This window comes from Amblyomma maculatum, chromosome 1 (genome assembly GCF_055883805.1).
Source record: "Amblyomma maculatum isolate TAMU_Amacu chromosome 1, ASM5588380v1, whole genome shotgun sequence".
In the NCBI taxonomy this organism is placed as follows: domain Eukaryota; kingdom Metazoa; phylum Arthropoda; class Arachnida; order Ixodida; family Ixodidae; genus Amblyomma; species Amblyomma maculatum.
The window spans coordinates 393,638,771-393,654,346 of NC_139344.1; the positions used below are offsets into that span (position 1 = coordinate 393,638,771).

Below are 15,576 nucleotides of genomic sequence, written 5' to 3' on the forward strand. Positions count from 1 at the left end.
TAGTGCCGCCATGCCAACGAACGCACTGATAATGCACTTTTTGTACATGAAACCTAATAGGAAGTCACAAACTGTAATTACGTGAGTAAATTATTGGGAACGTTTCGAAGGGCCAAACCAATTGCAAGCAATTCAGCAGTGAATATTGGCGTGTAATCTTCGATACGGACAGGGAAACTCCAGTCGAGTGCGTGGAGATGTGTATGCTCTTTTTCAGTCACGTTGGGAGGCATCTGTGAAAATAGCTATATTTCATGGTTATTGTAGCAGATAATCTTTCAGGTGGCCGTTTATTTATCACATTAGTAGTATGGTTCTTTGCATTAGATAGGAACGACTGGTCAAGGAATAATGGATAAGTGACGTGATCCTTACTAACACGCTGTACTGACCCAAGCAAAACTGAAATTATAGACAAGAACTGAGAAAATGCAAATTGTGGTTCGTTGAAATGAGGCCAGTGGTTATCAAGAAGCAGAGTGTGCTTCTGGCAGAGGAACAAGCGGTCGAAAAATGGTTCGCGCCATAATAACGTCAAATCGCAAATTCAAGTCTCGTGCACGGGCCTCTAAACAGAGGACAAAATTCGCAACTGATATTGGTAAACCAAGATATAGTTGTAGCACGCACCCCAAAAATAAAGATCGCGCTTTGTATTTAGGTCTACCGGAGGAAATAATGCAACCGAACTCCAGAATTGTTCACATAGCTCATAGTCTTCCAGGCCACAAAGCTTTCTCGTATCCGTCCTTGGCGCTTCTTTTGCACCATAACACCCCATAAACCCCCACATTTCGTCTTCTTCCGCCTAGATCTTTTTGCTCAACTACTTCACTACGAAAAGAATAGCTGACTTAAAATACCAAGTCAACTTATAAACTTTCAGTTTTAGGACGCAATGTCACATTGCGAAATTGAAGGTTCTAAAACCGATAGTGATTTACTATTTTTCGAATTTCAGAATTAAAAAGTTGTTAAGGATACCTAACAAAAAAAAAAAAACTCACTGTTGAAAACATGCCATTAGGCTCTAATTTCTACGTTGTATATTGATACAATGGCCTCGCTTGAATCGCATACAGATGCAGTTTACATATTTTATGAAGCAGAAGACATTTACGCGATTCATATGTTCCGACCGCATGAGTAGCGACGCCATTTACCAAAACGCAATGCCGGAAAAGCAATAGCTAAAATAACAGCGTATTTTCGCGTTCATTATTTCAAGCAGGTTGCGGACTAAGAAAATTGATAAACTAGGTCGCCCTTTGCTGCCCCATGCGTTTAATGTCAAAATATAGTCTTGTCCAGTGAAACAAGAAAGTAGCGATTTTTTTTAAAGTTAATTTCCCCATATTTATCAATGCACCGCCCCAATGATAAGAAAACTTTATTGCATGTTTTGAAAAACATGCGGGGTGTATTAAAAAGTAAATGGTCGAGGATAGTTCCTAAGCGCGCACACAATTGATATTTTGAAACAGTTTGATAGAGGGGTATTTTAGCAAACTCAAATTGCTGCCGGTTAAGGTTCTAATTGCAGTCAAATATTTTAGTATCAAGATAAAAACTTGAAATGTTTTAATATGTACGTTTATGATGAATCCTGACCAAAATAAATCTGCGAAATTTAAAAAATGGGCGTCCACTGGATGATTAACCTGACGCTGTAAAAAATATCTCTGATAAATAATGCTGAATTGCACACGAACAATATTTACGAATTCATTGTTGGTTAGGTGAGAGAAATTACATGTCATCAAAAAATTACAACATGGGAATGAATCTGCCAGTAGCTTAGAACAAACTCAAGTTAGTGATCTGGGGTAGTAGATCTTGAATGACTGTGGAGGGCCTTTTTTGAAGACACGAATGAGTTTTCCTGCCTTAAAATCTTGCGAAAACAGGGTCGATGGAAAGGCCTTCAGAAAAATAAGAGATATACGTCCACAACAGCATGCCAAGCAAGGTTTAGCGGTTCAATAAATTTCGTGATTCCGTGGGCTTTTAAATTTAAGTTAGAAAAAAAAAATGAAACACATTTGATTCCGCCAACCAATGCAGTACTGTGCTAAAACATTCATATCTCGAACGTCCATCCAAATTTTTAAGGAATTTGCGACCTAGCTCTGGGCGTGTGCCATCCGAATTCCGGAAGTGGGCCAAGTCTTTTACAGCGGCTTGGCAAAATTATTTTTAAGGGTGGACCATGTCAGGATGTGAGTCAACCCAGCTATTGTATTTCAGTTCTAGAAATGCTCAAATTCAGATTTGGTCGTTCCACAGCAAATTTCTGAGTTTAGTCCAAGTCCATTATTAAAGCTGTCTCTCACCTTGAACGCAATTGAAGAGGCCAACTTAATGCGATAGGGGTGAGTCTGCAGCTACTGACCACTTTAACCTGCAATAGCGTAGTTACGTTTCCTCACGCTCCTCTCCCAGTAATCCGATTTGCTTGTAGAGTTGAATAATGACCTACTTTTTGTGTTTCTGCACTTTTTGCCATTTATGCTCAGTGCAGTTCATTTTCCATATTTATTGCTTTTTGGGTTTCCATATTTTGGACTCCGGCGCACACTGGCGTTCCGGGCAAGCAATCAGACCATGCCCAAGCTCGAGGGCACTACCACCGAGCCGCCGGCAGAGAGGAAAGGGGGTCAAATATTACACTTAAATTCTAGAGCCCTACTGACTAGATAGGCAGGTGGCTGCTTCGCCAGCCCCTACCCTAAACTGCAGCCAGGCAGTCGCCAGGCGCCGCCTCCAGACTGAGATATTCCCACACCCGCTCCTTTTAAGCCATATTCTCCCAGGAGAAAGGTCGGAATTTTTTCATAAACTGTGACTCTATAGGGACCCTCGAACACATTATCTGGGACTGCACCTGGTTAAGGCGCTCGACTACTGTGCCCAAGAATACGGGATCGAACCCCTGCCTCGGCGATCGCTTTTTGGTGGAGGCTAAAGGCTAGACTTTGCTTGTGAGACGTTTTGTTTCCTGTATCAAAGAGAAGAGAGAGAGAGAGAGAGAGAGAGAGAGAGAGAGAGAGAGAGAGAGAGAGAGAGAGAGAGAGAGAGAGAGAGAGAGAGAGAGAGAGAGAGTTAGTACACCATAGTGGGCCTATGCATTTGGTTACAGCAACCCTGTACACATTGCGCTGAAAACTTTGGCGTTTTTTTTTTTTTTTTGCTAGCTGTTTTGTACGAAGCGCTGATTAAAAATGAATATTGCCTCAACCACTCCTGTCTAAGGCCAGTTTACATACGCTGATAGTATTCATGAAAGATTAATGAGCTAAATGAAGCGCATGATAAATGACCGGGGGAAAGTGTAGCAGGAAGATATACACGCCTCTTCAGTAGCCTGTTTATTGGGGCCGCTTCAGCTATATTAAGTGGCTGCAGATCATTTAAAACTTATTTTTCATGCGTGTTCTGACACGGCGACGGAGAGCGGTGTTGTCATTTTTAAAGCACACAACAGGGGCGAACTGGGCCGGACCGAAAGGAGAGGGTACACAGCAGCCACCCCAGGCGGACGCTCGTGTGGCGTTCAAGGCCGGTACAGCTTCCTCGTGTTTTCTGTGAGCACGGGACAGGTGCCATCTTCGTTAGAAAAAGCGACGTCTGTACGAGGAACGTGGCCAGTCTGATCTGGAACAATCGGCAATGGTATCCAGCATGCGTCTCGTTTTGCTCCTTGTCGCCTTCGCCGGCATGTTGATCGAGAAACAGGAGGCAGTGACTTTCAAGGAGTACCGGAAGGCTCTGCTGAACTTCAATCCGGCTGTGCTGCAGCCCCAGTGTAGGATAGGTGAGCTAATCGAAGTGTCCGCGTGTGATATCGTATACAGAAAGAAGGCCCCCGCATTTTACGCTTTTCCCCTCCGCGGCGGAAATGACAACAGTAGGCGCACCGCCCCGCATGCCTCATACTATGCCATATATCATAGCCACCCCGGACATAATCTTCACTAAATGTTTTAAGGTGCACGGGTGGCGTGAACTAGGCGCCGTTGCGTGACTTGTTACTCCGGCGACGCCTTTCGGTGTTTTCGCTACCTAGGGGCAACGCTTATCCAACACGAATAAGTGGACACATATCTGGATGAAAGTGGTAATTTTTAGTTGGCTGCCGGAGAAAGCACTCCAATAAAATGGCGTAGCGATGCTTGTAACACGAACATTATGCAGGAGCCACGACCTAAGGGCACTCGCACATCCCTCTCGTTAATCTCCGGAGGAATTTTTTTTTTCATTAAAACAGGGTTGCCGAACCGTAGTACTGGGGATATAAGCCAGTTCTGTTTCCTAAATTCCTTAGATAAGCTTCGAACGCAAATGTGATTTAGGGATTTGGCTGCTATGGTATACGTAGTACTTCCACTACGGCTCCTCTTTCTCTCTTCCCACTTTCACTCCCACCTTCCTCCCTTCCCTTACGGCGCGGTTGAAATGTCCACAGAAAACAAGTGAGACAATTACCGCGCCTTTCCCTTCCTATAAAGAAATCAGTTTTTGAAGGTTCAAACCCAGCTGAATAGCGTTCTCTCTTGCTAGTGGGAAGTGTTTTGGAGAAAAGGTAGCAAAATAGACACTGAAAATTGCTGCATCTACTTTAAGTAGCGAATAAAAACTGATTGTACGCCGTATCTGGTTACGCTCGTCTTTTTCTCCGTGCGAAAAAGAATATGTAATTTAAAAAAAAAAACGTTTGAAATAGAACTCTTTCCCTGCCTTTTGGTTCACGCACATGACGTGGAGACCGAAAAGAATTTCGGCTATCGTTGGGATGTTCGGTTTGGTTTATGGTGTTTAACGTTTCAAGACAATTCAGGCTATGAGAGATACCATAGTGGAAGACTTCGCCGTTGGGATGTGAATGCCATTTAGTATATATCCTCGCGGATCTAAGACAACATTAGTCTTAACGTCGCTGATATTTGTTGGGGTGATAACAGCCGGTGGGGGCAGGACCTGTATTTCGTTTTCTTTTTCGCCATTCCCGGCTACAATATGTCCGCATATAGCATATAGGTTATAGCATCTTTCTTATTAAGCACGCCATAATTCGTTGATATGGGCCGATGCAGTGTGCCTTCAGTTTTCTTTTAAGCAACTGAGAAGCAGCGCGTGCCAAAAAGAAAAAAAAAGCTTATACTCACTCAGACTGTATTGCGGATTCCTAAAGCATAGAGTTCTAACTAATCAAGCTCTTTCTGTACGCTCTCGGCGTCCCTTACAGTGATTCTCCGTCTGGGAGAGGGTTGAAAGACGTTCAGTTCTTCTTGGTGCTTAAGCAGCAGCCATTTCTATGAAATTTGTCATTCTTGCTCGCATTTGGGATCATGGTGGTCGGCGCTTTGTATATGGTAATTATGTTAGAATTGCGTGGAAGTGTGTGACGTCTGAACTTATGGTGTGACTTGGTTTGTGGGGTTTAACGTCCAAAAGCGACTCACGGTATGAGAGACGCCATGTCTGAACTTACGTGCGGCAGTTTCTAAGAGCAACGGAATAGATTTTTTGTTTTCTTCACTGACAGTTTACTGGTATGGGGCACCAAAAAGGCGAACTTCGCACACCTTTATATTTCTGGTAAAATTAGTTTGAATGCTTGTGAGTATTTATCGTATAACATGAATAAAGAAAGAACTCGATACTCCACAGTGGCGAGTGGATATATTTGCCCCTTAATGACAGGACAGCAGCGGCAGACGAGCGTGGTAAGGTACGAAGTGGCAGGGTCTGAAAGCCTCACATGCAGTCTTAATTCACATACGCGTGAAAAAAGTTCCAGTCATAAGTGGAACTTCCACTTACAACTGGAACTTCTTTAACGTGTATGTGGAACCAGGTCAAGAATGTAAACACAAAACATTTAGCAGGGAGCAATGAAGTGAAGTTAATAAATTTAAAATCGGCTTTTGCTGATTACAACGTTGATACCATATTCACTTAAGCAAAGCGTAACACACGTGAAATATAAAAATGCAAAATTAAGCACGAGTTTCGAAATGAGAGCATGTTTTTTTTTCTATGTATAAAAAAAAAGGGTGCCTCATACTGCGCATTTAGTGCTGTTTCGTATGTGTATTACTTTGTTAAAAGTTTTATACCACACACTTGGTTCAAACATCCTTGAAAGTTCACAGCGTTTCCATGTCTGCCCAAACTCTTTCAGTCTTCCAGAAGTGCGCCCCAAAGCTGTTCAGCATGATCACCGTATTGGACAATGTAGACAAGCGCTGGAAAGAATTTGAGGTGGGTCCCAGCATCCATGATATTGTTTTTTGTTACTTCGTGCACTATACGCGTCTGTTATTGTTTTCATTATAGACTATTCTGACCTTAAAGTTGATATCGAAAAGGACATGCTTTAGTAAAACGAGCGTTTGGGCCAGCTGGCTACTTTGCTTCCACACATGCAGCGCGACAAAAGACGAGCACAGAGGAAAGATAAGCCCAGACGACGCGGACAATGCGTATTACAAAAGGACATGATTATAATGTACGCACGCATTCACTGCGTTCATTCCACCACACTCGCATTAGCGCTACGGATGACATTTCGTGAAGGCTTCTCACAAACAACGTTGGATTAGCCAGGTGCGCTAGCCATTGCGGCGTATTGGTGAAACGATGGAATTCGGACTGACGCACAGTCACGGTCCGGTATGGCCACAGGCTCCCTGTAATTACCATACGCCGGGCGCTCGATTGACCTTTTGTTCGATGAGGTTCGAATGATAGGACAATCATCACCCGCGGGTGAGGAGACCACATCGACGAGGCCAGTAATAATCCGGATCGGGAGCGTTTCTCGGCTGAGACAGACGCACACCATGTCAGTCGAGGGCCAACTCCGCACTGACTGTAGCCCAGTCGTGCGCGCCCTTTATACAGATATGTGGTGGCGCCCCCAAATGAATAATAGATGTCGCAAGGTCATATATACAATGGTCGCTGTAAAACAGCACTGCAGAACGGCAAAAAAAAAAAAAAACATTGATGGCGGCTCAGCTCGTTTAAGCCTGGATATGCGTAGCGAAAGCTACCAAACAGATTGTTCACAAAGCACGACTCGAATGTTCTTGTCGCCGATGCACTGGCTTCAAACCGTATGGTGTGATCGGCGATTCGGTGCGTATTCGTGGCGTCTTCCGAATCTTATTGTTGTTGTGTCCTTAGATAATGGCACATCCCAGCGAGGGGGATTGTCCACACATGAATCCAGGAGAAATGGGTATTATGCTGTTTGACATGAGATTAAAGAAACATAAAATAATGCATATAAATATGCAATACAATATAAAAATGGTCCTACTGATCAGAAAATAAGAATCTGAAGTGGAGAAACAACTGAATCGGTACACTTAGCACGGAATCCTACGAGAGGCGTTAATAAATATGTGTATCTCGGAGCGAACTGTCCCGCTGCTGAAGCCCAGCTAAGTAGCACCAAATGAAAGTAAAATAATTTTAGGAAGACATTTTGAAGGGAAGCGAAACGGCGACAGGACAGGAAAAAAAAAATGATCCAACGTCTCAGGTTCATTGTAGTTTGAACACATGCCTGAAGAAGAACAACCAGATCTGAGAAGGTAAAAGTTAAGGTCAGGAATCCTACACCTGAAATTTGGCATACAGAGCTCGCACTGACGGGAAAGGCACTGACCAGGATTTCATTTATACTTAAAGTACCGGAAGTCGTCAAAAAAGGGCGAAGTTGAGGACTTCATCCAATTTTTTTTTTTTAATTGCGCCGCCACCCATAGAGAGAATTAGGGAATTAATGAAAGGATAGGGCATTCAAGAAAGCTGACGCAAGAAAGTCCGCGGACTCGTTCAAAATACCAACCGTTATGTACTAATGATGCGTCGAGAGCGCTAACAGTGCACATTTTGTTCCAGTCCATTCCATGCGTCCAGAAAGTTTTCGATCGCGGCTTTCCGGACTACAGCCGGGAGTGTGAGATGAGCGGATTGTACGGGGAGGTAAATAAGCTACCATTTTTTGTCGCCGAATGTCACCGACTTTTTTATAACTTGCATTTTCTAATTGTGTCATGCATGGACAGTGTCGTTCGGTTCGAATGCACCGAGCTGTTGAGTGATACTGTGATAAGTACATATCTCTCGGTTAGGCAAAGCAGCTCCTGCCAATATATTGGGCTGTAGCACAATGCACTTGACGATAGGAGTCTAGTTAACAAGCCTGTTTCTTCAACAAACCATGACTACACTCTCAACGAACCTGGTAGATTAGGCAGTTTTCTCAATGAATGTAACTGTTATCGCAGATCTTCGATTTTGTGAGATTACAGGGCTCTTAAAGACGTTTCTTTTTTAACTTATCCTTAGCGAAGAATACATGTGTCACTACGTCTGAAAAAACTGCTTTAAACTGTTTAAACGCATCAAGCTGGCGGAGCAACAGAGATTTCTTCGGCAGTGCGCACATGTGTTCTTCCCCCGTCATATATCTGAGAGTCATCACCTAGAGCATTCAGCCTGCCTCCATAAAAGCCAGATCCGTATTGAAGAGACCCTTACAGACTATAGTACTTCTTAACCGGTCATCCCTGTACTGCTGCAACTCACCTAATTGCAAGTCAAAGTAACTATTCTCTTCCCTTCCAATTCCAGGCAGTCAAATGTCAGCTCACCGATGAAGTCTTGGTATGTATAAAACTTTAAGAGGCCTAAAAGCATCGTTTTTATTTATTTCCCTTTGTATTGACACAAATCACATTACATCCAATCGCAGGAGATCTACGGACAAAAAGAGAAGCTCAAACCAGCTATGGTAAGAAATATTAGCTTGTGCAATGCAAAATCCCCTTCACAACAGAGGCACTGTCGCGTGCATACTTATACCCTTGTTACACGGACAGAGTTAACCGCGGTTACCGAACTGAACTGTGGTTATCTCAAATAGCGGTGCGTCAATGTTACACAGCACTCCAGAATTCTCGGTTATAGGAGCTTTACTCGGTTATGGAAGCTAACGCCCCCTTAGATGGAAAAGACGAATTGACGCAACAATTCGGCGGAACGAAATGCCGTACGCAAATATGTGCGTTATTTAGAAGGTATTTTTTATAAAACATATTTCGGTGAAAAAGTATGTTTTTTGTCGCAAAATTCTTGCTTGTAAAAGTTTGTATCACGGGCGTGGACGCTGCCGACGCACTGCCTCCGTCCATGGACGCCGCCATCTTCTCGGTTAACGGCGCAAACCGAGGTCGCCAAGCTCGGTTCACGATAACCGCGGTTAGTGGCGTAACCACGGTTTGGTCCGCCATGTAACATGCACTAACCACAGTTTCGCGTAACCGCGGTTACGCTAACCTCGGTTAACTCTGCCCGTGTAGCAAGGGTATTATTATTCGTGCTCTATAACTAGTCGCGTCCAGTCGTCTCGTTCCTAAAACGTGGCCAGTCCTCAAAAGCGATGAGTCACCAATCGGCCATATCTCACACCGTCCAGTGCCGCTGATAAGTGACATCCGCAGTGCCATGAAATGTATAATGATTAGATGCATGAGCCAATGAATGGAGTGTTGTAGGTTGGTTGGTTGGTTTGTGGGGTTTAACGTCCCAAAGCGACTCAGGCTATGAGAGACGCGAATGGAGTGTTGTAAAAATAATACATCTAGATGTTATATTCAGGGTTTCGACGCGGCGGCTTATTGTCGATAACGTGGTTTAAATTTTAATATCCGTTCAGCGCCAGAAATATTAAAAGTGATTGACCGTGGCATTGTTCATGAATGTGAAAGGTATGTATTACAACATAAAGTTTCCGCAAAAAATAAAGGGAAAATGAGGGGCTTTGTTATGAGATACATACTTAAGAAACGAGCCGATGGACACTGACACAAAGGAACACAATTTTTTTTTTGTTGGTGACTGTGAAGAAAGTTATTGGCAAGGTAATTGGTTAGAACGTAGAACCAAAAACAACCACGCAACGCCATTGGGATCGGAACCTACAACCTCCGAATTTATTTTCCGGTGCTCTTCCAGTCAGCTACGTCGAAGGCTGTTTAGTCATCCACTTTCTTAGGTATTTATGTTACGTGTAAGCTATCTTTGTAAGTGTTCGCCAGCGCCACTCTCTACTATAGCGGTGGACGTCGAATGTCTTGAGATACCGCGTGTGTCATGTAAAACGTTACCTAACGGGGAGGGTGAGTGAGATGTAATCGTTTGCCAATGCAACCTAGATCAAGATTATGCCCTTCTTTTTATATCTGGAGCCGGAATAGAGGACCAATTTGTAGTATTTAGCAATAAAACAGGTCAATAGGACATTGGCATCGCAACGACAACCACTGACTGCACGTCTACTCAGACGGTCCAGGAAACTCTAGCAGATCTTGGAATACTGTGGTCATCCCCATAAGATCATAACGAATGTAAAATATTAGGGAACGGTTAATTACAGTACGTGTTGAAAATGCGACAACATTAAAGCCAGGACTGTGCCTGCTTCTTTTGAAGCGAAGCTAGGCTTCACTACTCCTGTAAAGTCAAGGTGAGTGTGCCGGCCGCCGGCCACAACTATGCCCTCATACCCGTAGGTCTTTCTCCTCTAAACTGATTACACATATGCTCGCCTCTTCTTCTTCTTTTTCTTCTTCTTGTTCTCACTTCCCGCCTTCTTCTTCTTCCCTAATGTATTGTTGTCGTCTTCCGAATCTTCTTTCTTCCCGCCCTCGTCTTCTTCCCTTCTGTCTATACTTCCTGGTGTCTTCCGAATCTTCTTTCTCCATTTTACCGACTACTCCTTTCGTCATGTGTAACCCTTAATAATGAAGCTTTCGCTTATACACTATGTTTAATCAAGCTAAACCATCCGGAATTTTTTCGTCATTATTGGCCACAGCACATGCTGGGCCTGCCGATATACACCGATACTCCATTTTCAGCAACATTCATTCGGGGTCACCCGTATACCGCTTGCGGGGATTTTCTACTGCGGTATACACACGCAGCGTTTATTCTTGGACCTTTACAACTTGATACGCGGTGCTATAAGATGCGTCTTCACACAGCCAAACGCAGCTTGCAATGAGGACGCATTAAAATATCTTACCAGATTTTTTATCATCAGAAGCAAAATTTGCTTCTCTTCGAGTCGCTGTTGAGCACACACTATGAAAGCACGAAAGCCTTCCGACCTGGTCTGTTATCACCAACTGCTAAACAGCCTACTATCCTTAAATATTCCCTTTCGCTGCAAATGGTCACTGAAGTCCTAAACCTAACCCGCCGTCATTATTAATGCACACGATGCTGTCTGCCAATGGCTACCAACGGGACAGTTTGATCTGCAGTTTTTTGCTGATGCCTATTCCAGGAGTGCGCTCAGTGGGAGTCGACTACCAGGGCGTAAGACGATGCTTGCTAAAGACATTCAGGCCGGTTTTTCAACTCACGGCTGCTTTCCCTGAGCCCTGACCTTCAGCTCCGTTTTTCAAGCTGTCTACGACGTCCCTCGCTAGGCGTTTCGTTCCCGTGCCTCAGGTATCGAAGGGACAGCGTAGCTGGCGCGCATGCATACATACATACATACATACATACATACATACATACATACATACATACATACATACATACATACATACATACATACATACATACATACATACATACATACATACATACATACATACATACATACATACATACATACATACATACATACATACATACATACATACATACATACATACATACATACATACATACATACATACATACATACATACATACATACATACATGCATGGATACATACACACACATACATAAATGCATACACACATACATACATACATATATACATACATACATACATACATACATACATACATACATACATACATACATACATACATACATACATACATACATACATACATACATACATACATACATACATACATACATACATACATACATACATACATACATACATACATACATACATACATACATACATACATACATACATACATACATACATACATACATACATACATACATACATACATACATACATACATACATACATACATACATACATACATACATACATACATACATACATACATACATACATACATACATACATACATACATACATACATACATACATACATACATACATACATACATACATATGTTGCTGTGTTAAAGCAATGCCGGCATCGTATAATATAATATCACTTTTTATCACTGAGGCGCGACCCGTAGTATTTTGCTGCGGCTGTACACGGGCACGCATGTAATGAAGATGTGAAATAACCGATGGTCGCTCAGGATAACAGACTAGATTCCAAGTTAAGCAATTATCGCAAAAGGGTAGCGTATAGTCAAGAGGGTGGAAGAAATTAGGAAAGGGTTATCTAGAGAGATGCAAGGGAGTAATTTATAGGAGCACTGAACAAGGATAACAGGGGTACGCCTCAGTTCGCAGGTCGAGCCAACGTTTCGACAAGTAAACTTGTCTTCGTAGGCAAGTCCCCTTGTCGAAACGTTGGCTCGACCTGCGAAATGGGGCGTACCCCTTTTACCCTTGTTCAGTGCTCCTTCATAACGTGTAAACCATCTTCCTCTCGTTCTACAAGGGAGTCATTTGTCATAGAGTGCGGTGTAGTTAGTCTCATGATTATTATAACTTCACTGCCACAGAGTAATGTACTGAAATAGTGTTGCAACTAGTTGCGGCCTCTTCACGAAATTAGTGGGGCATATGGAGCACTATCGGGCTTCATATGCTCAGCCGCTGTGGTGCAGTAATTAAGATGTTCGACTACTTTGCCGGAGTACTCGGGTTCGATCCCGACCACCGGCGGCTTCGTTTCGATGGAGACGAAACGAAGTGGCGTCGGTGTGCTGTGCGATATGTCAGCGCACGTTAGAGATCCCCAGGTTGCCGAAATTACCCCGTAGCCCTCCACTACGGCTCCTCTTTCTCTCTTTATGCTGTCACTCCCATCTTCCTCCCATCCCTTACGGCGCGGTGAAGGTGTCTACAGAAACAAGTGTGACAGATACTGCGCCTTTAACTTCCTGTGAACCAATTTTTTATATGTCATTATAGGGTTCCTTAAGTAATAGCACCGCAGCGCCGCCGCTGGGGCTTCAATGTTTCATACTACTTCTCGTACACTGTGCTATTCGCGCAACCCATATAGTTATTATCGTAGTGGGTGCGTACTGGAGTGAACGTACGGCGGATCAGCCCGGTACGTGCTCCGCGTGCAGTAAAAGGTAAGAACCTCTGCCAACGTTCCCTTGGAGCCACGAATTACTGTGTGGACATCTAACGGCGTTAAAACTTTGTAACACCTTCCGAACAGGTGGGCACAAATAGCGATAATTCTATGCGCATTCTGGCGGTGGTAAAATATTTATTGTGGGAAACAGGATACATTACAAGGGTTGAGGTGGTTGCTGATCCCGGCTGGTGTCTGTCAGACCGTGCCTGGCAGCGAGCGCTTCAGCCCAGTCAACCAGCATCTTTTGCGCTGCTGAGTCCGAGCTGGAGACCGCGATCTGCCAACCCTCTTGGTCCGTGAAGCCCCATTGGGGCGGTGGCTTCAAATCTTCGCATAGAAACATTATGTGATTGAAGGTGGCTCTAGGTGCGCCACATAGAGAGCATGCGGGTCGTACCGGCCCGGGTGTGCCAAGGTCAACAAAGCTGGAGAGGGAAAGGTTTTGGCTTGTAGCGGTCGCCAGATTATTTGTTGGGGTTTTGAGAGAGAGGTGTGAGGTGGGGGATATAAGGGTCGTTGTTCTCGGTAGCGAAGTGTTATGTCATGATAGGTGAGAAATCTGTCCCGCGTGCTTCCCCAGTCTTCGGTATGCCCCGCTCGGTTGACGTGCGCTCTAGCAGTTCAGTGAGCTGCCTCGTTATCGGGGTTGCCTGCATGGCCCGGTACCTAGACGATGAGAATGGGTCGGGGAGCTGTGGAACCAGAGGTTAAGATTTGTTGGGCGACTGGGTGTATTTTCCCTCTTGCGAAATTTTGAATGACCGTTTTAGAATCGCTGAAAATGAGTGTGGCAGTGGAAGAGGAGATGGCTAGCGCTATGGCTGCCTCTTCGCTTCTGCCGACGTTTTTGCTTTGACAGAGGCAGAAACTATGTGATTGAAGCTATAAGAAATCACACTGATGAAATATGCCGTGGGGTGACTGTACTCTGCCGCGTCTACATAGGCCGCTTCGGTGTCTGTCGCGTGTGTTTTGTGTAACGCCTTGGCTCGAGCTTCTCGTCGTGCCTTGTGGTGAGCAGGGTGCATATTTTTAGGCAGGAGTTGTACGGTAAGGTTGTCCCGGATGTTTTGGGGGACTAGGTGGTTGTCTTCAATGGGTGGACCAATTGGTTAGAGTTTTAGCGCTGCAAGAATAAACCTGCCCGTCTCTGTGGAGGAGAGTCTGTTGATCTGGGCAGTACGATGAGCTTCCACTAGTTCTTGGATTGTGTTGTGCACACCCATAGCTTTTGAAGCGAAAAGCTTCACTACGCGGGTCAGAGCAGAGCTTCGCCTGAGCCGAACTAGTAAGTTATGCGCATGCGCGAAACCGAGTGACGTCAGGCGCCGCGTAGGTGGTCGCTCCTTCTCGTCGCCGCCGCCGACTCTGTCGCCTGACCTTTCGGCACAGCCGAGCGTTACTGCGCATGTGCGTCGCTTCCTCGCTGTCTCTACAACTGCACGCTTCGCCTCCTCGCCCATCGCTTCACCTTTCGTTGCAGCCGCGTGTTTACTACAGACGCTGCGCGCTACTACGCATGCGCAAGGAAGCTGTATAATATGCTTGCCAGAGAATAGGTGTGCGCACTCGACATGGAAGGGAAGGAGAGTGCGGCTGCTGCTAGACTACGCAGAAAAGCTGAAAAACTAAATTCGACCGATCCAGAAGTACTCGCTTGGGAGCTGGCTGCACAACAGAAAAAAAAAAAAATGATGAAGCCAAAGCTAAACTCGTAAACATATGCCATTGAGTAACCAAGTCTACGCCTATAGATAAACAATGTATACAATGCCAGCTAAGCTACGAAGCATAACCATGAAGTCAAACCAAGCATAACTGAAGCTTTTCGCTTATATCTTAACCAGAGCTAAGCCACTGCCTCAATTTTTTGGTTGCAGGAATGTCTCCTGAAGAATGCGAAACCCTGAAGACTGTATACCTACTGAGGGCCACGGGCGACGAGCTGTCAACTTTTAAGCAATAAAAACGTTTTTGTTTTGTCATTTACTTATTTAATTCGCAAGAATGATGAATGCTCATAATTTCTTCTCTCTTTTTTTTTTTTTTTTGTCTGTTCTGACATGGAACAGATAAGCTCTTCCTTGAGTACAGTACAAAAGGCCAACCGTTTGTTCTGCTTTTCGTGAAAAGCCTGACGAGGCGTGCATACCTGTCAGCGCAAAGTTTCTCCGCTGACAATCAGGAAACTTTTCGGGGCGCTCCTGTTTCAACTTTTCTCATATTGTGTTCCACTCTGTGCCTTTAATGCACGATGGCGATTCTTTCTTGTGCTGCTGAAT

The 15,576-nt window shown here is 44.3% G+C and overlaps 1 protein-coding gene across 1 annotated transcript; it reads left to right on the forward strand.

Moving 5' to 3' along the window:
• Positions 1-3,669: 3,669 nt before the first annotated feature.
• LOC146208581 (uncharacterized) lies at positions 3,670-15,204 on the forward strand. Its single transcript, XM_084578917.1, has 6 exons — positions 3,670-3,814; positions 6,185-6,264; positions 7,915-7,998; positions 8,650-8,682; positions 8,771-8,809; positions 15,175-15,204. The coding sequence occupies exons 1-6, from the start codon at positions 3,670-3,672 to the stop codon at positions 15,202-15,204; spliced, it is 411 nt and encodes a 136-aa protein (XP_084435043.1).
• Positions 15,205-15,576: the final 372 nt, after the last annotated feature.